The sequence below is a fragment of the Epinephelus lanceolatus genome, chromosome 6 (genome assembly GCF_041903045.1).
Source record: "Epinephelus lanceolatus isolate andai-2023 chromosome 6, ASM4190304v1, whole genome shotgun sequence".
Lineage (NCBI taxonomy): Eukaryota > Metazoa > Chordata > Actinopteri > Perciformes > Serranidae > Epinephelus > Epinephelus lanceolatus.
In genome coordinates this window covers 4,745,001-4,770,897 of record NC_135739.1, presented here as the reverse complement: position 1 = coordinate 4,770,897, position 25,897 = coordinate 4,745,001, and the positions used below count along the sequence as shown (strand labels likewise).

Below are 25,897 nucleotides of genomic sequence, written 5' to 3'. Positions count from 1 at the left end.
CAAGACAGCAGTGGTGGAAGAAACAGCCATTTCATTTATGTTAAAATAATCCTGCATTCAAACTCTTAGTAAAGTAAAAGTACACAAGTCTCAGGAAAATGCCTGTGACTGATATGTTATTATGAATTACATTAATAAATAATTAATACTGATGCGTTCATGCAGGTTAGTCCAGTGGTTTCCAGACATTAAGGCCACGCCCCATCTAAAACGTCACCATATAAATGTGAGGGGTTGCGTAAGGTGATTAATATAAGAGGAAAGGAGAAAACTAAGTGCTGCAAACACATTTGTATGATTATTTTTTTTCTACACTGCTTTTTTTGTGAGATACTGAATATTTTAACACCTCTGGGCCTCACGCAGTTATTTAAGTTAAACCATCTGAGAAGTTTAAAGGGAAAATGTATCTAACAATGTGTTTTTGTTTTACATGCTGCTCATCATGTGATTTTAATGTTAATTTTTAATCTGAAAAGTCACTTGTAACTAGTACAGTTTGCAAATAAATGTAGTGGGACACAGAATCGTTCCGTCTGGCATGTAGTGGGACAGAAGTAGAAAGTAAAACAGCATGAAATGAAATGAAGCCAAAGGTGACGTATTCATACTGCTTGTTTTGTCGGTCTAAAACCCTGTAATATTCAGGTTACTATCACATAAGACAAAGACAAGTAGCAAAATCTCACAAAAGGAATAAAACACAGGAAATGTATTTGTTTATTTGTTGCTTTAAAATGACCGAAATTGTTATAGGTTTGATAAAATAATTTTAAAAACTGCTCAAATGAGAGTCAAGAATAGAGAGATCAAACTGAACGTCATAATAAAGGAATGAAAATGCAAATTAAAACCAGATTTTAATAAATATTGAGAAAGTAAACACCAAAGAAAGCTCTGCATGCGTCATAATTATGTCGTTACAATATATAGTCAGAGTTCACAGGTGTATCCCAGTGACTGCAGTGTGCAGTAGAAAGACTGGCTGAGTAACCGTTACTGTCACATGCTCCTCAGCTCCAGGTAAACCTGTTTGAGTGCCAGTCTGACATCTGATTTGTCATCTGTGGTTTATAGATTCTCTGCCATAGCGTCATGACATTTCATAACATCACATACAGCAGCCCTTTTTTTTTTTTTTTTTTCTCTGCATACCAAGGTTTTACTGCAAACGCAGAGCGTCATGTGGACTGAGACTGTATAAAGGGGAAAGGGAGAACTTGTTTCCTTCCTGTAAAGCCAGTCTGGTGACAGCCACCTTTCTGTAATCACTCTGATAACTGCTTTTTCTTCACTGTGTCACAAAACACTCTTGTGACTTTGTCCTCACGTGTCTTAAACAATGAGCGATGATGACTTGTTAGGGCATATAACCAGAGACAACACCTCCAGGCTGAACTCACTGTAAAGGTGCACTGCACTGATTTTGCAAATCACGCTCAGTTTACTCATCACACAGAGCACAGACAACAGTGGAAGTTGTTGTTTAAGGGTCGAGTGTGTCGGATTTAGGGGGATAAACTGGCAGAATAGGAATATAATAAGTATGTTTTCTTTAGTGTATAATCTCCTGAAGCTAACAATGGTTGTCTTTTTGTTACCGTACAAAGAGCCGATCATATCTGCATAGGGAGCAGATCTTTGTCCACAGAGATCGCCATGTTCACCACTGTGTTTCTACAGTAGCCCAGAGCAGACAAACCAACCACTGGCTCTAGATAGTTAGCAGCCAATACAGTACAATACCTCTGCTCAGAGGTACAGCAGATTGTCCACCAATCGTAAGATCGGCGGTTTGATCCCCAGCTCCTCCATTCTGCAAGTATCCTTAGGCAAGATACTGAACCCCAAATTTTGGTGTGAGAGAGCACGTGAATGGTCACTGAGTAGCAGGTGGCACCCTGTACAGTAGCCTTTTCCACGAGTGTGTGAATGTGTGTGTGAATAGGTGAATATGACATGTAGTGTAAAAGAGCTTTGAGTGGTCAGAAGACTAGAAAGGTGAGATACAAGTGCAGTCCATTTACCAACATAAATGGTCTGGTACACTCAGTTCCCAGGTTGACACCTCCCTCTCCTGTATGTTCAACAAAGGGTCCCCAAATCTTAAGAATCTTGGGGTGGGGTTAGACAGACTATACAGACTTTCTTCAAAATTTAGACAAGAAACTGTGTCATTTAGCCATTTTTTAAAGCAAGGAGGGGAAACTGAAATCCACTCTCTCAGGATAAATCTTTTTGCTGTGATCAAACCAAAGATGAGGGCTCGTTTTAATGCTCGGGGAAAAATCAAAGAGTAGTTGGAGCAACCCAATATCACACAGACGATCAGGGATTAGCTGTCTGCTGTATATGTCGCTGTACAAATGAAAAATGTCATCCCCAGAAACTCTTGAGCTCGGGGCAAGACCAGAGAAGATGAGCTGTCACTCTGCTTGCACTTATCACAGGTAGCAGAGACAGAATAAAAGATACTGTTGGGTTCAGTGCAGCCGATGGTCAACTTTAAACTGAATAAGTTAAAGTCTAGCAATGATGGAACATGCTTTGATCCTGTCTAACCCCTCTGCCCATAACTCATCTGAAATCTGCTCTGAAAGCATCTTTTTAATCACAGTCGAGTCACAGAAATAAAAAGCATCTTTTTGTGCTGTCGCTGTTTCTCTCTTGCGTGTCCTCTGCAGGGGTCAATGGAGGAGCTGGAGCCAGAGGAGCAGTTCCTGCAGTTCGCCCGCAATGGAGATCTGCAGGGCATTCAGAGGCTCCTCATGTCCACGATAAAGGAAGAGACACAGATCAACATAAACTGCAAAGGTTTGTGACATTTTTCAGCAAACACTATCAATCACAGCGTGTGGTGTAACACTGTGTGCTGTTTTCTCAGGTAAGAGAAAGTCCAATCTGGGATGGACGCCTCTTCACCTGGCCTGTTACTTTGGACACAAAGATGTGGTGGAGGAGTTACTGAAGGTTTTCTTTTGTTTGTTTATTAAAAAACATTTTAAAGGAGCAGTGTGTAAGATGTAGAGGGATTTAATGGCATCTAGTGGTGAGGATTGCAGATTGCAACCTGCTGAAACTTTTCCCTGTTTAAATTCCTTTTCATTGTTTAGGAGATTTTAACCAGGGGCCAAATTATCTGCAGAGGTCCTCTCCTCTGCGAAACAAACAGGCTGTTTCTCTGATAACTTAATGTGTGCTCACCTTATTTATGATCCAGATTTTCAGGGGTTTTTACTCTGAGCCGAATTATCCGCAGAGGTCACCTCTCCAAAACAAACACGCCAGTTAAATACACTGAATAAGGCAGTTTCACATTACAAATCAGTTCTCCAATGTTGTTTGGCATGTCAGAGACAGGCCACAAAGCACCAGGCATTTTTCCTGGAGCACTCTGAACTCCTTGAGTTGAAAACTTCAGCTCAGAGCGTAAAAACACTCCTCGTCATCTATGTTTTCATCAGCTCTTTTCCTGTTGTCCATTCAGGTGATTCGGATACCCAAAGCTATTATGCCTGACGATAGACAGCTGGTTGTCAAACTGCCCCTGAGTCATCCTAAAATATGCCTTTAAATGGCCATCATCGAGGCAAAGCTTCCGGACCAAGTGGTGGTACTCCCCGAAACCACCCTTTTTTATTAGGGTCTCATGTACCTGCACAATTCTCCGTTTCCCTGTGCCCAACGAACTTTTTGCTGACAGCCTCTCACCCTCAATCACAGTCTACTACTACTAACAGTAGATTGATTACACGGGAAGGTTAGTCTTAGGAGGTGATAGGATGGTTGCCTGGCAACAATGAAAAGGTGCAGCAAACGTTTTTTTTGTTTGTTTTGTTTTGTTTTGTCTTTTCTAAGAGTGGTGCACCTCGTCTAGTCTCGCGTGACCGGCCTCCCTTACTTCTGAATGGGAGTCTGGGGACATTCAGCTTTCGCTTTGTAATAGAAATGGGCGGGGATATCCAGACCACGTGACGGTGTTGCCATAGGTACAGCACGTGTAACAGAGACGTTGCAGCTCTGCAATATAGCTGAATCAAATGAAATCATATCCATTTTAATCTCTTCTTGCGATGCACTGAACACTTCCTTTTCTGTTGTACTACGGACAACAATTCTGGGAACAGCAATTCCGGTGTAGGCGGGTGTAAGGCAAAGCTAATCAGCCATTGGTCGAGGAAGTACGGAAGTACATAGATTTGGATCCAATCACATCACTGCCGCTGGGAGCCAGCGCTAGTTCTGTTACAACTTTCCTATGGGAATGTCCACAGACGACAGAGTCAGCAAGCGTGCTGACGTCATCGGCGTCTGTGTAAGAGCCTACACCTCGCCAGGAGGTCCAGGAGGTTTTTACAAGCAGCCGAAATGTCCACAGAGGCCTCTTCTGCTCCAAAACAAACTGTCCTGGTGATTAATACTGGTAAAAACTCTGACTAAAGCAGTGTCACACAAAAATCTCGTCGTGGAGGGGCTGCTAACTTTGGTGGCCAATGTCAAAACATCAATGGCTGTATCTAGGACCAGTGTTTGGTTTGTCCATTCTGGGCTACTGTAGAAATGATGTGACATGGCGATCTCTGTGGACAATGACCCACTCCCTATGTAGATATAAACAGCTCATTCCAAGGTAACAAAAACACAACAATTCTTGTTTTCAGGTGATTATAAACTAAAGAAAATATACTTATTATATTAGACGCCATTTCTGCCAGTATATCCCCTTAAATCCTTCACACTGGACCTTTAATTTCTAAATTTTGCTTCAGATTTTAAATAACTGCATGGCTAACGTGTGTGTTATCTGTGTGTGTCGCCCCCTGCAGGCGGGTGCAGATGTTAACTTGCCCAACAATGTGGGAGATACACCGCTGCACAAAGCTGCCTTCACAGGAAGAAAGGTACCTGAATGCATCTTCCATTCAGATTTTAAATTTCTTTTTGCTCTTCTCGTGTCTTTGTTGAAAATATGGTTTTGTGCATGCATTTATTCATCCATTCAGTCAATCAGTCAATCAATCAATAAATCAATCACGTATTGATCAGGAGGTTGTCATGCTGCTGCTGCACTATGATGCATGTGCTACTGTCATCAATGGGACAGCACAGATACCCAAAGATGTCACTCAGAATGCAGAGATCAGAAGCATGTTAGAAGGTGAGAGAGGCATGTCCTCATCTAATTTCACAGAAACAGATTTATCTCTCTCCATGTTTAATCTTTTTATATTATTCCATACAAGGTGTCTATTTGATGTATACATTGTAAAATCATCCCTCATTTCCTCTTGTGAATCCCGTCATTTTACCAAAACCAGCGGCTGAGAGAACAGAGGAGAGGAAACTGGAGGAGGAACTTTTGGAAGCTGCACGAGAAGGAGACCTTTCATCTCTAACTCAGCTGGTTAGTGCCAGATGCTGATCGTTGATTCAGTACTCACAAAGATATGAAATGGGAGTCAGAAACATGCTCTATATAAAATCTTACTTTTGACCTATGAAAGTATGGAACATCCTCTCACAATCTGGGCACAGTTTTGCAGCTCCTATGGTGGAAAAAAATGAAGGTTTCTGCACATTAAGGGAATACTTTAACCCTTAAATCACCATTTGTAAATCAGTTACTCACCGTGTGTTAGCCTCTTTTTTTCTCACACACCTTCACAGTGAACCAAGAACAGAAAAATGGAGAAAAGTCTTGATGAATTGAACACATCAAAACATCTCTATACAGTGACAACAGAGCTAGTGACCTAAGTTTGTAAATGTTCTCCACCCTATTTGTCTTTTTGCTTTCCGTGTACATCAGAAGTGGAATGTGTTGTGTCATGTAATGTCATGATCTGTCATTGTATCTGCTGCTTGTTTTCACCGTGCAGCTGCATTTTAGCAAAACTTTGTTCCTCTGGCAGGCCTTCATGTTGAACAGAGAATCCAAAAAACAAGGCAAATATTCTTAATGAATTTAAGTCATTGGGGACTACGTTCAACAACATTACTATATCAACACATCTGTTCTCAAACTCTCACACAACTCATGCAGTGTAATCCAATAATCATTTTTCCAGTCGAATGCTTAGAACTTCCTAAACAGACAGGCCTCTCCAACAAGGGAACTAAACAGATAATGAAATGTATATATGCTCTGTTCAAAGCCAGACTATATTGACAAAAAGTAATTTACAGTAGCAAACTAACTGACTGAGGCAGCGGTGCTCAGCCAGGTAAAGTTACTGCTTTTGTCAATGGAGTCTGGTTTTGAAGAGAGCATGGATAAGTTTTGCTTAAGCCCAGTTAAGCAGTACGGTACAGTTCAGTTTGGTACGTTTCCACTGTGAAAAGTTGTGGATGTACCAATGGAAGCGTTCCTTAGCGTCCCCATGTTTGGTCCCCCCTCTGTTGGGGTACCTAGCACACAGATCTAGTACTAAAAGGTGGAGCTGTGAACACTGCAGTCTGATTGGTCAGTAGAGGACGGTCACTCTGCTCAGGGCTGAGTTGTGTCTGGTTTTGAGGCTCATGTAACCACTGTTCATACTGTGGAGAGTTTTATTAGTAAACTGTAACTATAAAATGAAAGGATGTTTTGCTGCCTCTCACAGCAGCTGGAGTCTGAGAAAAGATAACTCAGTTCACTAGACTTACTGCTGGCAACTTTTAAGGTGGAATGTTAACTTATGACAACTTTGACCATCACTTTAGTTTTTGTATGACATACACTTTTAGTAATGAGTGGATCCACAAGCGTTAATATATATATTAATTTCAACTGGGTTATATGAAGTGCATATATTCTAATCTTCACTCAAAAAAAAAGCATAGTGGAGCGTCGTTCCTGTGGGCTACAGCAACACTAAACCCCTGAGCTTGCTTGAGAAGGACTAAATGCACAAAGCTGCTATTTTTAAATATCCCATGGAGAGACACTCTCACTGCAGCCTGTTTTATGTTGTCGGCATGCAGCTTCGTTCTGTGGACGATAAACCAGGTGCAGACTTCCATCTGTGTCACAGCTGATGAGGAAATACAGTGAGTGCTGGACGGAGCAGTGAGTGACAACAACCCCGCCCACATTTAAGAGTACTGTCTGTGGTGGAAACGCTAGGGTCTAGGTACCATATCTGAAGGGTTACTGTTGGCTCCAAAGGTACCATACCGAAAGTGTTTTGTGGAAAGCCTTGTCAGAAAGGGCTGTCTGTTTGGGAAGTACTGACCATGAGACTGGATGAAGAGACACCAACCATGCAAATACTGCACCACCTGTGTGAGAGTTACAAAACAGATGTTTTGATATACTTTTGCTGAAGTTAAACGTGGCCTCCTTTTACTACAGTCATCAAGACTTTTCTCTGTTTTTGGATTCTCCATTCACCGTGGAGGCAGGCGAGAAAAACAGCGTTTTCTCGACAAATTCAGTGTAACGCAGGTAATTGATTTGGGGGGTGATGTGCTCCTTTAAATTCAATTCAGATTTTATTAGCTACACTAGTCACATGGCTACAGGGATGGCAATATCAGTCTGTCACTGTGAGCATGTCACAATGCTACACTCTCAGATATTGTCACACAGTCACAAGTGCAGACATGTGTATTCTCTGCTACGCCCTTTAACTCTTAGTGACAGCAGAACAGTTGTCCACAGAAGCCTCATTAGCAAACTGCTCTGAAAGAAAGAGAAGCAAACAAAATGGACACTGGCGGGAAGATTTTGAGCAGTCCTAACTACTCTAGCTATTGGACACAGAGTGAGAAATCAAAGAGTCGTGCTTCACTCCTTAGCAGAATAATAAAGAGCTGCAGGATATTTGGCACCAGACAAGCCATCTGTTTTTGTCCTGTGTGTTTGCTGCAGCTCAGCAGGAAGAAGACCCCAGACATCAACTGCACAGATCTGCTGGGCAACACTCCGCTGCACTCTGCAGCCTATCGAGGCCAGAAGCAGTGTGCCCTGAAGCTACTTAGAAGTGGAGCCAGCCCCAACATTAAGAACAAGAAAGGTAAGTCTCACCAGCCGAGCTGGAAATCATGAATTCCCTCCTGTCTTGAAAGGATAAGGCCGGTCGTATTCTCTGTTCTTCCAATGAAAAGACCAAAACCACAGCTTATTCCTCTGGGCCACAGAGTTCCAAGACATCAATTAAGCACACTGTTGGCTGCAATGAGCTTGAGGGTGAGAGCCACAGGATGGTCTGACACATCGTTGGTTTTAGTCATTTTATGGGCTTTATGACGTCAACAACATTTTCAATCAATAATAAAAACATCAGTATGAATAATATATAATAACACTGGCCTCATCCGTTAACCAACCACTCATCTCTATAGTTGTGTAAGACTGCTGCTTGTATCAAAAATATTCCCTCTGGTGTTAAGTGAACAACAATTTTAACTCACTACATGAGGTCCTTCGCTCAAACAGGAACAGCAACAGACTGAGTAAACAGCTCTCTCCTCTGTGGAAATTTATTCTGACCTTATTTTTGCCGAATACTGTGTTTATTTCTGTGACTCGACGAGATTATCAGTGCAAAAAAAACAAAGTAAGAACACGAGAGGCACAAGCGGGGGCTGGTTTGGATGTCAACGACCCCTTGATTTTTCTAACAGTTGTCATTAAGCTTTAAATATCACGGACTCTGTGTTTTTTTCCTGCTGTATACATGTTGTACGGCAGCCTCACTTGTCTTGTGTGTACACACCTCACAGGCCAGACGGCGTTTGACCTGGCGAGTGATACAGCAATGAAGCAGGTCCTTGAAGGCAGCGTTCATCGAGTGAGTGCTAATGGGCTTTCTAAAGTTACTTTGATGTTTTTCTTTGATTTGTTTTTTACTGTCTGTGTGTTTCTCATCCGTGTCCCTCGCAGGGTATGACCCGCCATGTCAGGAAGTATGAGGGACTCCTCTGGAAGGTAAAGCCTGGGGATTATTCTCTGTGGTGGCTGAGAGAACCCTGTGTGTTACAGATAAAGAAAAAACACAGACAAATGGAGAAACTAACAGAACGGCTCATATGCTGCATTAAGATGCTGCAAAAGAAGATGCAACAAAATTTGTTGGCATTGCACAGTGTGGCTGATGTTGAGAGACAGTTTGGTTTAAAGTAAGATCATTATACACATAAGACATGGTACAATGTACATGCTGTCTTAATAAGAATAATGGAGAAAACTCATAAAGCTGTTTTTTATAAAAGAAGCCATGCTTTTATTTTTGAAAAACAAAAATCAGCCTTGTAGTCTTGATCTTGTTTTTGTCACTGAAACCAAAGAGAAAAGCTGAAATGGGTCTCACACTGACTTCAGGTGGGAGTGAGTCACAGTGAATTGGATTTGGGCATTGATTGGTTTACGCTGACGACCTGTAACATCATACACAGGCAGCACAATGAAGATGTCACACTCGCAGTACACTGCAGGCTCAACATCATGCAATGATGGACGGCTGTTGTGCATAAAGTTATAAAAAAACGAAGGAATAATGTGTCGAAGCTTTGTTGAACACTCTGCATGTGGTGTAATGGTAGACTTTGTTCTCTGCACACATTGTGAGAGGAGTGGGAATAGCGCAGGTGTTACTCATGAAGGCTCGATGAATGCTGCCATCATTAATGTTATTAATCACGCCTGTGCTCTTTCTGTCATGATGTGTCAAAACGTCTACAAAACATTTGTTTCTAAATGATAGTCGTTGGTATGGAAGCTCATTTCTGCCATAAAAGTATTCTGTAAGTTACTATAATGAGAAACTTTCTCTGCATAATAACTTTTCTTCAAATACATGGCAAAGTATCAAAAAAATTATTAAACTTATCTCAAGCAATGAAAGTAAGACAAAATAATAACCTACTTATCCCAAAATAATGAGTAAGCATCTTGTAATAATGAGTTAGAGGCTCACAGTGATGGGAAATTTTCTTAAAATTCTGCGTTAATATCTCAGAATGATGAGTTAGTTTCTCAGAATAATTACTAACTTATTTCACATTATTGACTTAGTATCTCAAAATAATGAATTAGTACCTAAAAATAATGAAAAAATTCACTCAAAATAATAACTTACTTATCTTAAAATGAATGACAAAATATCTAAGAAATGTCTTATCTAAAATGAAACACTAAGTACCTAAGATATTTACTCAAAACCAAAAACTTATTGATCTAAAAATAAATGACTAAGCATCTCAGAATAATGAGTTAGTTGAGTTAATTGATGAGAAACTTTGTCAATACAATTATTTATTATCTCAGAATAATTACTAACTTACTGACTTAGTATCACAAAATATAGCACCTAAAAATAATGACAAACTCACTCAAATTAATAACTTACTTATCTCAAAAATAACAACATACTTACCTTAAACATGAGACTAGTACCTTAAAATACCTGAAAATAATAAGAAACTTGCTCAAAAATAATAACTTACTTAAATGACTAAGCATCTCAGAATAATGTTATTAGCTTAAAATAATGAGAACGTATCTCAAAATAGCAACTTATTTATCTCTAAATAATGAGTTATTATCTCAAAATAATCAAAGTAATGAGTTGGTATCTCAGAATAATTATTAACGTATCTTAAATTGTTGACTTAGTATCTCCAAATAATGAGGAACTTTCTCAAAACAATGACTAATCTCAAAATAATCAATCAATTTTTTTTATAAAGCCCAATTTCACAAATCACAATTTGCCTCAGAGGGCTTTACAGCATACGACATCCCTCTGTCCTTAGGATCCTCACAGCGGATAAGGAAAAACTCCCCCAAAAAAACCTTTAACGGAGAAAAAAATGTCTTCGCACCTAAAAATACCCTTAATAATAACTTACCTTATCTTAAAATAAATGACAAAGAACCTTAAAATAATTAGTTAGTACCTGAAAATAACAAGACACTTACTCAAAAATGACTTATGTCAAAAAAATGACCTAGCATCTCAAACTAACACGTTATTAGCTCAAAATAATACGAAACTATCTTGAAATAATAACTTACTTATCTCGAAATAAATGACCAAGCATCTTAATAATAAGTTATTAGCTCAAAATGATGAGAAACTTTCTCAAAATAACAACTTAAAGGGGCTGTATGTAAGAATGTGACCAAAACGGTTACTGCACTCAAATTCAAAATACTGCCGCGAGTCGCGTCCGCCCCCCCTCCCCTACAGATTCGAGGTTGCTGGACAGCGGCACGCTGGAGACTGATTTGTTTGCCCACGGGCAGCTGCCGTGGCAGGGCTGCGTCGCCGCGTCCTTGATCTTCGGTTTTCCAGCGGACCGTTGGAGCAAGTCCGGCTTCTCTGCTGCTAATGCTGCAGCCGGGATACAGCTGAGGAGGAGCCGGCTGCTAATGCTATGTACCGTGACGCTGCTAATGCTGCTTGCCTTGCTGCTGTAGCTCAGTCGTAACTGTAACTGATGCTTGAGACTCTACTGACTGCGTGACTGGTAGACGGCGGTGGGTGGAGCAACAGGCCAAAACACAAATTCAAAACATAAACATGATTTGCGGACCGTAAATGTTTTTTTTAAATGTGAATATTCTGGCTGTACTATTGTTGTCGGTGAGATCAGTTTGTTATATGAACATTATTCCTTAGTCTCTGTGACATATTAGGAGGATTTTACGACTATTTGCTTGATAGCTCCTTTAACATTGTTTCTCATTATTCTCAAATGTTAAGTCAGTGTTTTTAGATAAGCAGGCTATTATTTTTAGACATTTTATTATTATTTTGAGACACTACTCCTTGTTTTGAGATATCAATATTTTGGGAAAGTTTGTCATTATTTTGAGATACATTATTTCAAGAAAGTTTATATAATGACAGGATCAAGATCTCATGGAAATGGGCTTCTTTAAGTTAGCATTATTGTCAGTATTAAAGGTTAAGTTTTTTTTGGTCATTTAGGGGCAGTGGAAAGTGGTTGGTGACTTTTAGTGGACATGGCTAACGTGTTAGCACACACTAGCTTCATGACACATCTGACAGATCTGTACCTACAGAGCGACGTTATCATTCATTTCGATTTGTGTTTGTGTCCAACTGATGAATGTTTGTCCAATAGTGACTCTCTTCTTGAGCCCTTTTTTGTTCTTGGGCCTCTTCAGCTCCTAAATGCTCCGCTAAGGGGAACTGCCCATTAGTTCGACAGCCCATTGGTTCGACATCCCATTGTTCCGACCATATTAAACTCATTGTGCCGAAGTCCGTTCCAAAATCATCATGATGCCCTGTGGTTAAGGTCTGGTTAGGTTTAGGCACAAAAACCACTTGGTTAGGGTCAGGAAAAGATCATGGTGTGGGTTAAAATGAAAAAGAAAGTGACAAACACATAAGCTGTGAGCCTGCTCCGCCTCAAGCTGGTCGCTGTGCACCGTATGCCAGCCGCGAGCCGTTCAGCACCGCGGACAGTCGGACTAATGGGATGTCGAACCAATGACATGGACCCCCACTAAGTTCACTAGCTAACGTTAGATGCTAACTGTGCTAGCATAGATTTGGTTTTTGGAGATTTAATGGCTGCTGCCTGCTGTGACCTGAAAACAACCCTGTCGATGTGAGAGCTGTTTAAAAGTTAGAAACTTCTGTGATACATGACTGCAGCGTTGGAAAACCCTAAACATTGACTTTATTTTCACTCCCTGCTGAGCTAATCAGTCAGGAAACAAACCCAGACATAGCTCATGTTTGTGTATCCCATCTTTTCTGTTTGTGTTATTAGCATCTGAAATGTGTTTCTAAACGCAGCGTGATTTGAAATGTTTCTAAATGCAGCATAAGTGTTTTCAAATTTAATGTTCTGTGCTTTCTGGAGGTGCTGCACTTTGTGTCAGCCGCCAGATGAATCAGAAAAGACTGAACAATAACAGAAATCAGTGAAAATCAGACAACTGATTCTCCTCTTGTGCTTCATCCCACAGAGCTCCAGATTTTTCGGCTGGGGCTCCCACTGGGTCGTCCTCCAGGATGGGGTTTTGTCCTGGTACTCAAAACAGTAGGTGCCATCTCTCAGCTTGGCTGTGCTCCTTGAATCAGGTGTGCTAAGATCTCGGCACCAGATAAATGGAAGCACTACTCACTTTTGATTAGAAAGGCGCTGGATGTGACAGATAAATGAGTAAAAAAGAAAATATAGAGAGGAGTCTGTCTGCTATACCTCCATTGAAAATGTGTCATCTGTCAAAAAAGTTGTGCTGCACGAGAAAAATATCGACTCTTTCTCTCTTATATGAAGGTCAGATGCAGCTGCCAATGTCAGGAGGCAAGGCTGTAAGTCCCTCACACATGCTCAGTGTTTGGTAAGACGACATTTAAAAATTACACTCCATTTTTTTCAGTTGTGTTGAATTTGTGTGAGTTTAACTTTTGCACAAGGGAATGTTTTTGATGTTTTTGTTTCCAGATCCGAGCCAAAGACAGCTGCTTTTTTACCCTCAAGTGCTTCGATGACAGCGTGCACCACTTCAAAGTATCAACTAAGAACGACCCGGAGGCAGCGAGAAAAGTACGTTTAATTATTCCTCTGCCTCCTATTAACATTCTGTGTGGCCTATTTTTTAAATGCATTAAAAGCCCTAAAATCTGAAGAAGGAAAAAAGGCTTTATCTCCAATATCAGTCTCTAACTTGGGTCTCGAGGGTTCTGCCTGTGAAGCCTCTGTTTCATTTTGAATTCTCAGTAAAATGCTATTTTATCAGCTCAGTGATGGGACTCAATGTTTTTTGGGTCTAAATCTGAACATGTAGCTAAGTTGCTGTACGTGCCCAAATATCTCACATCGTAATAACCTCAAGCAATCAGAGGTAGGACTAAGTCATTGTTTTGCGAGTCACAGGTTAGTCTCCAGTCTTTGCACTTGAGTCGTAGGTCAAGGTCAAGACAGCACACACCACATTCTCAGGTGTCAGAATTTGTTGTCAGACCTCCATCAGGTGTCAGGAAAACATCTGTCGGACATCAGATGATGTCCAGATCAATCCTGGCAGGCACCTGTCATCAAATCTGTCCCAGTCGTGTGACTCCAGTCCACACCTCTGCTAGTAAATAACTGCTTTCTCATTTTTGTTTTTTTGGTGTAAAAATCATCATTGCTGTCTGTCAGAGCTGTACACTTGAGACTAGGACTCAAGTCGCAAAAATTATGACTTGGGCTTTAATTTGAGCTCATCTGCTGTCAGACTAAATTGAGACTTGAAGGCAAAAAATCTGAGACTTGACTCGGTAACTTATAAATATTGAAAAATGCAATATTATGTGTAGTTTTGTCCTTTGGAGCTCTGCCAAGCTGTCATGCATAATTAATAACGAGGGTGTGTGCCATGTATCCATAACCTCAGCTGCAGCTGCTGGCACCAGAATAAAATGTAAAGATCTCTAAATTCAGATGAGGGGAAACTAGCCTTTCAGTATAAAATTAATTTAATCTATTCATGAGTCACTCTTCATATCCAGCACGTTGCCTGTTTTCCTCCTGATTTGCCTTTCAGTGCTTTGAATTTAAAGTTTATTTTTTTATGACACAAACCTGTATGACCCTCCATCTCAACTGATCTTTGTAATGTTAATGACAAATTACCAAAGTCAGAGTCTCAAGTAACTTCTAGTTATTTTTACACCTGTAATGCAGTTTTAAGTGCCTGCCCCTCGTGCACTGTGCCACCTGATATTTATAGCTTTTGCTTAAAAGCTTAAGTGATTATTATCAGGCAGCGTAGTCACATTAAAATCAGGGTCTTGTGTTCAGGTCAGAAACAGGAAACACCACAATGTTCCAAACAGATAGAAAGTCATTATGGGCCTTTTTGCTCACATACAGATGCTTTGATTTATTACCTGCAGCAGGATGTCAAATGCCCTGTTTTCATTAAAAAAGTATAGATTTTTTTTCCACTGTGCTGTTGTAGTGTTCACACTAAGCTTTGACAGACCGGAAGAACTTTCTTTTTGACTTGCAAGTCACTTTACAAACAAGGACATGAGGTAGGACTCGGTCCAAAAGACTAAAAACAGCTCTGCCTTCTGTTACGTCTTAGCAGATAGAGCTTCATGACTCTAAGCAGAAAATGAGTTATAAATGATGATTATGATGATTATGAGTGACAAATGAAGACAACAGTTTTTGAAAGTTATAGTTCAATGGTGTTCATTATATCTTTAGTTTCTGGTAATGACGTTAGTTGTTCTTTTATCTCAGACATGTAAGGATGTTACATACGTTGACATGTTTCAGCGGAAACTTCCGCCTTCCTCAGAAGTGTCACTTGGTGGTGGTTGTGACGCGTTGACAGATCAGCTGAGAAAGACGCATCACAACCAATATGTGTGAGCACACTACGATGTGAACTGTAGTGATGGGTGAAGCAGTTCTTTAGATGTTACTGAATCACTAGAATCAGTTCATTAAAAGGATTTGTTCAAAAGATTCGTTCACCGAATCGCTCAGTGCTTGGTGGGAGGAGCCCTGACTGTATTGCGTAGTCCGACTCACTGAACTGATACATGGCTGAGCTGCTGCTGCTGCTGCGTCTGCCCTGCACTGGTGAGTCTCATTACTGGCCAGCTTAACGTTTTATGTTTGTTTATCTGGAAAATAAGTCTGTTAAAACAATGGGGAGGTGTGTGATTGTGTTCATGTGGCTTGACTCCTGGCTACATTAGCCGTTAGCTTGGAGAAAACGGTCCCTATGAAAGTGTATCACTGAGAAGAAATGATTTGAATCACTCAGGAATCAGGGTTATGTCGTTCACCGAGTGATTCATTCACCGAATGATTCGTCACGCGGTAGGCAGTCTCTCCCTGCACCCTGGCTGCCTCGCGACTCGCGAGTGAGTCATGGTTTGCACGGACCGAATCAGCAGTTCCACTCCCGGCCTGCACGTTCACTGCTGAGCTCAACTGAACTGAGAAATGAACAAATCAGTTCCAGAAGTGATTCAGTTCAGTACGTTCACTCAACAGATTCGTTCTTTTGAACAATTCGTTCGCGAACGACACAACACTAGTGAACTGGTCGGTCTGAGCTCGACTCAAGCCGGCTGATGGTGTCACCTGCAACTCAGCTGGTCAAAGGTCAAATCGCTGGCGGCTGGTTTTAGAACGTGAAGCACGTCACCTGTTTCTACAGCCAATGGGCTTGTAGTAAAGTCCGCTGGTGAAGTCAGAATGGCCGCAGACAATGTGTTTGCTTGCTGCTGCAGGTGCTCCGTCCCAGCCGAGCCCTCTGTTTCTGACCTCATGTGTGCCTGAGGTCAGAAAACTGCATCGCTGCTGCTGCTGCTGCTGCTGCTGCTCGCTGTATGTGCTTATGCCCACACACACACATTCTTTATATTATTGTGGTGTATTTATTATGAACACAGTCCATCTGATGCTCGTTTTGTTTCTGTTTTTCACCATTTCATCACTACTACAAATGCAGCTGTAGCCAGTATCTACCTGTCACTATCCTCATTCATATTTTAAGAAGTCACAATTTATATTCAGCCACAAAATAAGTCTGAAAAGCTGCAAATTAGAACAGAAGTACAGAGAGCTGTTGATGATACACCATCTCATCTAGTTGCATTGATGTCAACCAGCAGGTTTTTAGAACGCTGTAGAACAGCACATTTCAGGTAGTTGCCTGTTTCATCTTGTCTCGTCATGATTCTTTGGTCTGACGTGGGTTTAAGGTTGAAGGGCAACTGTGCACTGTTAATTTACATCAAGTAAAAAGTCTTGTTTTTGCCACTGACATGCCCAGATCTTCTTCTAAGTGTCTGACAGCATTTTGGAAAGGATCCCTACAGAGAAAAACCTTTTTGTTAAAGAGTAAAATCCTTTTATTTAATCACAACCCTGAAATCACTATCACAAAACCCACCAGACTCCATTAAAATAAGTTAAGTTTAGTTTAGTTTGTCTTTCCAGTGTTCCAACAATCACCAACTCTGGTTTGATTTAAATGTATCATTGATTCACCCAGTTTATTTAAAAGGAGTCTGATGGGTTTGGTGATAGTGATTTCTGGGCTGTTTCTGGTTAAACAAAAAGGATTTGACTCTTAACACAAAGATCTATCTCTGTAGGAATGGTTTCCAAAATGTTGTCGGACACTTGAAACAATAATGCGAGCCTGTCGGTGGCAAACATTTTAAGTGGACATAAATTGACGGTGCACAGATGCCCTGATTGTTACATTGCAGCTTCTCACAGCGGTCAGCTGCAGCACTCTTGCTCAATACTGGACCAGTTTTTAAAATTGTTCTCTCCATTTGTCACTTTGACACAAAAACATGGGAAGTTTTACTATCCAGGATGTGAAACTTTAAACGTCAATATCTCAAAACCACACAAATCACAAGTAGAAGTTTGTAACTCCAAGGCCATGCTTTATAAATACATCAATGACGTGTTCCACTTTCATGATGAACAAAGAAAAATCTGTGTTTGTCTCCCAGGCTTGGCTGGACGCTCTGGAGGAGCACTCGGCTTACAGCACACACTACTGCTCCCAAGAGCAGGGCAGCGAGGAGGAGGAAGAGGAGGAAGTGATGTCACTCGGGGCGCTAACAGACTCACTACAGGTGGCTGTAAACAAAAAAAATCCATGATTAACATGTCAGAATAATGATCCGTAGTGTTTTTGGCTGCAGAGTCCTCCCATCCTACGCTGCTCTTGTTCATCTGTAGTCTCCTCTCACCTCTCTGACACCAGGCAGCAGAGACCAGTCAGAGGAAACTGGAAAAAGAAGTGGAAGCTTTGCTCAGCATGCTGAAAAATGACGGGCTGGCAGAAAGTAAACGCTGTTATTTCTTTGTCAATTAATCTTTTTTTATACATATTGTATTGGATGTAATGGATGAGAATGATTCAAGAGTGGAAATGAAAAACTTGTGATCACAATTACAAGCATCATCAAGCAGATTTAAACGCAGCGTATTGATGGAATAATGCCATAATGCTCATAATTAAGAATCTGCAACATCTGTGTCATTAGAGGTTCACTCTGCTTCTTGTTTATAGCTTTCCTACAAGCATGAAAAAAAACAACTTGAACATAATGCTTTGTCTGATTTCTCAGCAGCTTGTTTGACTTTTTTTCATTTCACTTATTACATTGTGCTGACAGTCGCTGATTGATGTGTTTGTCCCCTCAGGGTTTCCATCTGCCATACCGCAGAAATTGCAAGAAATCTGTGAGTTGTCCAGCGAGACCAGCTCCAGTCTCAGTGTGTGTCTCAGCCTCCTCTCCAAACAGGAAGGGGTAAGTGTCAGCGTGCCCAGGGCAGATTTATTTGTTCTGTTTGAAAGCCTGCAGCAGCTGTTACGTGGGTTTTTGTCAATTGCATCATCAGTTCTCAGGGTTTTACTCTCAGCAACCCACAGCAGAACACAGGTTATCATATCGAATCAGTTCACTCAAATTATAAAAAAGTTATGTCTTTTGTTTTGAGTTTTATGTGCCCATATTTGGAGATATTCAGCTCTGCTGCCAATCCAATGAAACTGAGGTGATTGGTATTTAAACCACATTCAAAAACTCAAAGTTTGCTTTGATATCTATAGATAATGTAACTTATGTGGGACGAAAAATGACACAAGTATTGATGAATAAATGTATAAATATATACAGGAATAAATGCATAAAATGATGAATAAATGCTGAAAATAAAAATGGAAATAAATGTGTCAATAAATGCAGAGGTTGGGACCCCCTGTTCCTTTAACATACAAACACAAAAATACAGAAATGAATAAATGTAGTTGTACAAAAATGTATAATTTATTTATTTATTTATTTATTGTATTTTATAAACGTGCAATTGCACATAAAATACATACACCATTGTTTTACTGACAGACAGAAAAAAGTGATTTGATATGATTCCAATCCTTATTGAAATACCTTTTATAATGTCCTTTGAATGTCCTTTTATACATGAAAACATAAATAATAAATTAAGAAATACATTTTCAAATAAATATGGAAATAAATAGATTAATGCATGGAATTATATTAATAAAAGTTTATATATAAACAGGACATATTATTTATTTATATATGCCCTGTATATCTATGAAATTTTATTAAAATAATTCTTCAAGCATTAATCTATTTATTTCAACATATATTTATTGATTTATTATTTAATTTATCTATTCATGCATTTATTTATTTTGCATTTATTTCTGCATTTATTCATTTATCTATTTGGAGTTGTATTCATTTATATCTAGATTTAGTTACAACTTTTTAAATGTCATTCCCAGATTTATTTATTGATTTTTTTTACTGTATTTATTTAGACATTTATTATTTTTTATTTATTTTATTTATTCCTGTATTTTTTAAACATTTATTCTCAGATTTATTTATTTATTGGTACGTGAGTGATTTTACATTCTCCATAGTAACCATGTCATTGTTTCTGCAAAGTCATGTTAATGTTGAGTTTTTAGAGTGTAACTGAGGGCAGAGTAAGAAAATGTTCTTTGTGATTTGAGTGACCTGACCCTTTAAAAAAAAGTGCAGACTATAAATATGTAATCAACAGGATAATCTGACCCTCACATATAGTGATTTTTTTTTTTTTTTTTTTAAGAGTAATACATAAAAACAGAGCATGTTTCATAAGAAAGCAGCAGCACATTTCACACCTCCTTATGAAAGCAGCTCAGTGAAGTGCAGTGATTATAAGCTGTCAGATGGGTTTTCTTTGTGTGTGATTCAATGGATTTGATTGTAATGGAAGGATTCGGTGGATAGATTACGTCCCTGCAGGAAGAAAAATAGATGGCACCACCAGCTCACAACAAGTGCCAACCCTGAACATCAATTCTGTAATGATGTAAAACTTTATTTATACAGCACTTGACAGGGCCGGCCCCAGAATTTTGGTGGCTTTAAACACACTTTGTTTGTGGCACCGAAACGCTCCCAATGCAACCATCAAATCACAAGCTGCTCATTACTGAATACACACATACACACACCTATACATACATACAGACACACAATAGAGATCAACAAATAAATTAAAAACAAATCTTTTTTTATTTGAAAACAGTACACAAGTAGGGTTAGAAAAATATGTAAAATCTGAGGAGTTATGAAACAATTGCAAAGTATTAAAAATAATGAATTCAATACATTTATGCTAAGAAAACTGCACATAAGGTGTATGAATAAATATATAATCTACAGGTCTGTAACTATTTTTTTAAGGAGCCATGATTAATTGCTGCACTAACAAGCACTCAACAAGGTGGTGCAGCGACGAAACAACAAAACATTGACCCTACGTTACCCACAATGCTGCTGTGTTACTGTGGCTACACCCAGGATTGGATCTCACTCAGGTCCCCTGGAACGCCACTAAGCCTTGCTTCCAATTTTTGCCAGTGGCCACTCACGGTATTGCAGCAAAAAATTCCCCTGGGGCCCAAAAAGCATTTTTCACATAGGCCCTCATTAGCCCCTTTTACACTGCTAGATTTTCCGCAAATGTTGGGCCGTTTTGCCGGCAAGCTGCGAACGTTTACACACACAGAGCCGGATTGGCGAGTTGATCCGAGGTGCCCAATTTTCCGCCTCGTAGAGTAGACATATTGGTGGAACCCTTTTAGTTTAAAAAGACCGAGGCTCCCTTCTGCAATGGGAGGTGCTGTTGATGACTTGTGGGAGGAGCTGTTGATGACGCCGCACATGCGAGCCACTGGCGGTGGATAAACAGGAAACAGCTGATAGCAGGAATTAGCGAGCAGCTAGTAGCAAGAGGGAAACACAAACCTGACAGACACTGTAAGATGAGCAACTGGGGAGACAAGGAATTGCGCGCCCTCATTGTCCTCGCAAACGAAGAGGCCATTAACCGTCAGATGACGGGACGGTGAAGGACGGGCCGACTTATGAGAGAATCGCCGAAGGACTGACCAGCCGCGGCTTCCCTCCCACGTCACTGTTTACGTCACACGCTGAGCTACATGTTTTGTTACTTGCTAACAAGCTTGTTAGTGCTAACAATGGCAACAGTGCTGACAGAGCTAACAGTGTTAACCTGGGGGGAACTGGAGGGTTGGCGTTACGCGTTGTCAACGGTAACCACCCTATGAGCACAGTGCAGAGCAGTAGGGAGGGACTTGCGTATTAGTCCAGCTACAGTCCAGCTGTGTTTGTTGTGATTGGCTCGAGCACAAAACGCTGTTTATCCAATCAACCGGACAAACATTCTTAGAGCAAGGGGCACGAAATCCCTGGTAAAAATGACAGAAGTCCACAGATCCACATCCAGGGGTGTGTGGATACTGAAGGAAAGCCAATACAGGGCCCTTGGCTGTGAGCATGGCCCCTGGCCCCGCCACCTCCCATTGTCCCAGTGCTTCTGTAGCAGAGGAGCAGAGCACAGCCTGGGTCAGTGGGGCATGCTGGAGGCTGTTAAGGGGCTGCGGGATAGAATGAGACAGCTGAGAGTCAAGCCAGGACCTGCTGAGCATGTTGGAGGCAACCAGGGCTGGAGTGGCAGTCATGGCCAGTCAGAGTAGAGTCAGGAAGGTCTGCAGGGAGAGCAGGAGGTCTGCGGGTCCGTGCCCACAGCCAAGTGCTAACTGTCATCTGTCCTCCAGTGTCCACACACAACTGAATATGGAGCCTCCAGCATGTTTTGCAGGCCCTGGCTCTCCTGTAACCTGCTATGTTTGCTTCTCCAGCCCCAGTGAAGCCTCCAGACTCTTCAAAACAAATCCTATATAAAGAGTTTATAATATATTTGGAATAAATTTAGCTACCCGCACAGTGCAGGAGCCTCTACCCTCCTGAGGTTCCCGTGGCTGGTAGACTTAAAGCTCATAGTAATTTATTTGGATACTGAGCTTGGAATTCTTTCAGGCGTTAAGTAGTGAAATTGCATTAGTACTATAATGTGTATGAAAACACAAAGACAAACAGTGAAGAGCCTGCGGTGTGTCACGATGTTGGCCACAGGCCCAGCCGCACTGTCAGACACAGCAGCAGACAAATAATATTCAGTAAGGGATGGCAGTGTACATAAAACCCCCTAAGGCTGTATATGAGATTTTAAATTGTGATATTGTATTGATGTTGTACTTTTTCTGGAAAATCAGTGGAGGAAGTGTTTAAGGACAGAATGTCTGTTTTCAAATAATCCAGCAAATGAAGATGTTTCATCACATTGAAATCAGATGAAATCACACCACAAATGTAGACTACAGTCATGCCAGCAGCTCTGTGAGGCTGTACCACGGATGTGTAATAATATCTAGATACTGGACCCCAAGATGATGCTTATTCATTCCAATGGCACGCCTGCTGCATACACCTAAAAAGTTCTTAGCTTCCGGGTTTACTTCCGCAGTATGTGGCTCACTGAATACGCACAGTGGTGTTTCTCCCGCTGAGCCCACAGACTTCACATTGTGACGACATGTTGTCACAGATTTTTAAATCACTTCTCTTGGCTCGAGGAAATACACATTTATTTACAAGTATAAAACCTTCATGGATGAAAAGTTTACAATAGAAAGAATCATAGTTGACCTTGTTTGCAATTCGAGGTGCTCTGGGTTTTTATTTGGCTGCAATACCACAAGTGGTCACTGGGGAAAATTGTAGGCAAGGCTGACCTGCTTTCATGGAGGCCTGGGCTGTAGTTACAGTGGTGTTTTGAGCTAAATGCTATCGTCAGCATGGTAACATGATCACAGTAACAATGTTTACCATGTTAGCAAGTTGCTCAGTAGCACTAAACACAAAGTACAGCTGAGGCTGATGGGAATGCCGTTCGTTTTGCAGGTATTTTGTTATAAAAAAAGAAGCATGTCGCAAAAACATTTGACCTGATGGTGGCGCCATGTGAGAAGTCAGGGGATCACATTAGTGATTACAGTTCTTCCTGAGGAAATATCAATGTGTGTAAAATATTACAGCAGTCCCTCAAACTCTGAAACACAAATTTCAACCACATGGTGATGCTGGAAGAAAAGTCAGGCAATCCCGAAAGTAATTAGAATTCCTTCCAAGTGTCAAATTCAGGGGCTGAAATATGAAGCCTACGCAGGCTCCAAAAGTGAGTTGATCCCCATAGACCCCCATGTTAAAAGTCCCAACTTAACAGCAGAAATAAACATATTAACAGTGTGGCACAAAATACTGTTTTGGTCTCTGAAGCTAATTAATCCCTTCATGACAACCGTACGGGGATGAATTTTAATATTACCCACCAGTTTACATTTTATTAAGGCTTAAAGTTATGCATAATTGACCTTTTGCTTTGCCAGTCGCAGTAAGCATAGAGCCCACACTGTAACTAACTGCACTCCCTGAAGAAATATCAGCATATTATTGGAGAAATAAAAGAGTGATTCCAGAGAGAAGCAGACAGAGGGGTCTACAGTGTGTGTTTGAAGGATGTATCCAGGATGTCAAACTGACTCAGCAGCAACAACAGGTTAAAAAGACAAAGATAGTTAGAAGCTAAAGCCAAACTATAGGCTACAGATCACAGTGTAAAAGTGAACCACCACATCACTGCTGATCGCCACACAAGACAATGAATATAAAGGGAAACTGTGCTGATACTGAACCAGCTGTGTGGTATCGCAGTGTGTGCAGATGAACGGTGTTTGGCTTCGACCTCGTGACGCTGCCAGCACCCAGACATCCACCACGGACAGGCAGTGATCTCCAGGGGAATCCAAACAACATTCATCTGCACACACTGTGATGACACACAGCTGGTTGAACATCAGCAAAGTTTCCCTGCTTCCCTTCACTGGTTCCTGTACAGCAGGGTCAGTCTTTGTTTCACTGTTATAATCATTGAAAAGCAAAAGCAGCATGTGTATACATTCAGTAGGCTATATCTTCAGTAGCTAGCTAGCTAACCCTACACTTTTCAGGGTTTGATTTTGGTTTTGGAACAGGGAAGAAACGTGTATCTTATTCCAACCTCTCCAGGTAACGAGTATCATTAATACACGACGTGCCCCAGACACAACATTTAGCTCCAAATCCACAAAACCAGCCTGGAAATGAAGGAAATCTGAAACGACTGCATCAGAGTCAATGGAGCACAGCTGTGTTGTTGTCGGACCCTGGTCTGAGCCGGCTCGATGCTACATTATGAATGTCCTGTCTGCGTCCAAGGGCGGGGCTCCTTTGAGTGACAGGCTGTCTGTGGATAGTGTCCTCAGTGTCTTAGTCAGATGCACCCCTTACTCCTCTGCAGCTCCACCCTGTTGTACAAATACGGCCACCTGTGACTCCACAAAACCAAGATGATAATGGCCAAAATGCAAAACTTTTGAGTTACTTTTATAAAGTCTGTGATTCATCCTCTACACAGCATGAATGCCTGTACAAAATGTATGGAAATTCATGCATAGCTGCTGAGATTTTTCAGTCTGGACCGAGGTGATGAACAGACAGACCGACAGTGTCGACATATTAATAACATCTCATGGTAAATATCTTCGTATCGCCCACCCCTAATGCTCAGAGCTGCTTTAACAGTGGGACTGAAAGTCATGCACGTGTGTGTGCAGGTTGGTGTGTGTATACGTGCAAGAGTATATGTATTTTTTATGACTGGAGGGGTGGCATATGTAAGAAGATATGAGTGAAGTAAATCCAAATTGAGCAAGAAACAGGAAGTGTGGGGAGGTAGTTTGTGTGATTCACTCAGAACTGTCTGACCAAGTCTGAGTGCTGCGGCTGAATATAAAGCAATGTTCACTGATGATGCATACATTTTGGGGAAATATCAACCTAGCACGTCTGATTTTCAACATAATCATGGCGTCCCTCCTCAGCTGTGTAGGCTGTGACACACAGAACTTAGTTTGCAGCACTAACTGTCTAAGATTGAGAGTGTTTTATTTTTGGCTAATCACAGTTTTGGTTCATTTGCTGCAGTTTCTGAACCAGAATTCTCTCTGAACGTCACATCAGAATGAGAATTAGTCTCTGTCTGCTCCCTGCTGATTGTTTAAACTGATATGTAGTGCTGCTGCTTTTGATGCACACTGCATTTGATGTTTGAATGCAGTGATGAATGCACACTTGGGTTGTTGAATATGTAAATCGAGGGGTGTTGAGCCTCACATGGTAATGCACAGAATCAGTCCTTTGATACGTTCTGCATTTTCACAGAAAAACAAAGACATGGACAAAACTGTTAAATACCAGAGCCTGAATTATTAACTTCAGTGGGCAGCAGCAGAAGTCAGTTTCAGTTACGCTGTGTTTTCTTTCCTGTCCTCTTTTCTCCTCTCGCTCACAGCTTTATCTCCCAAAACAAGAATTTCTCTGTGATCTTTCGAGAGGACGGCGCTGCTGGTGTTTCCAGTGGCTGCCAAAAAACCATTTGAATGCTCTCAGTTTAACAGCCAGTCCAGTGCTTTCAGGGTTTACACCTGGGTCGGGCCTCAAGCGCTCAGCTGTGCAGCCTTTTGAACTGTGATCTGCAGAGGCAGAGCGCACGATAAAAGGCTCACAGGATCTCCGAGCTCTCACCATGAATAAGCCCGGTCTCTATAGGGATAACTCAGACACGTACTGTATATCTCAGTTTGCACATGATAGTATGCAGCCTGAATGGAACAGCGGGGTCTGCGAAGGGAAGATACTGAATCACTTCCATCTCCTGCAGCGCTGGTTTGCACTTTACACCACCTGTGTGGGTGTCAAGCAGCAGGAATTTCCTCTTTAAAGTTCAGGATGTTGCAGTGACGGGGAGTGATCTGTAGTCTGTCATTACACAGCACTCTCTCCCCACTTCACCTTGCCTGCTGTGGGCCTGGTTACCGTCTTGTGGATGGTAATTTACCACCAATTTTCCATCTTTTGTTTCTTTGACAGTCCAAAGTAAAACACGGCCTCTTTTGTGG

The 25,897-nt window shown here is 41.1% G+C and overlaps 1 protein-coding gene across 3 annotated transcripts in view; it reads left to right on the top strand.

Moving 5' to 3' along the window:
* The window catches only part of osbpl1a (oxysterol binding protein-like 1A), a 46,725-nt gene that overhangs the window by 569 nt on the left and 20,259 nt on the right, over window positions 1-25,897 (top strand). For 2 of the 3 annotated variants that reach the window (XM_033621799.2, XM_033621800.2), the window contains exons 2-15: window positions 2,685-2,814; window positions 2,885-2,970; window positions 4,827-4,901; window positions 5,047-5,158; window positions 5,319-5,404; window positions 7,853-7,997; window positions 8,707-8,774; window positions 8,867-8,911; window positions 12,932-13,005; window positions 13,246-13,309; window positions 13,414-13,515; window positions 17,451-17,576; window positions 17,708-17,789; window positions 18,151-18,257. In XM_033621799.2, coding sequence (XP_033477690.2) covers window positions 2,691-2,814; window positions 2,885-2,970; window positions 4,827-4,901; window positions 5,047-5,158; window positions 5,319-5,404; window positions 7,853-7,997; window positions 8,707-8,774; window positions 8,867-8,911; window positions 12,932-13,005; window positions 13,246-13,309; window positions 13,414-13,515; window positions 17,451-17,576; window positions 17,708-17,789; window positions 18,151-18,257 — 1,296 coding nt within the window. In that variant the 5' untranslated portion in view covers window positions 2,685-2,690. Of the gene's footprint in view, window positions 1-2,684; window positions 2,815-2,884; window positions 2,971-4,826; window positions 4,902-5,046; window positions 5,159-5,318; window positions 5,405-7,852; window positions 7,998-8,706; window positions 8,775-8,866; window positions 8,912-12,931; window positions 13,006-13,245; window positions 13,310-13,413; window positions 13,516-17,450; window positions 17,577-17,707; window positions 17,790-18,150; window positions 18,258-25,897 lie in introns of those variants that run through there. The other variant, XM_078168501.1, reaches the window with a different exon arrangement.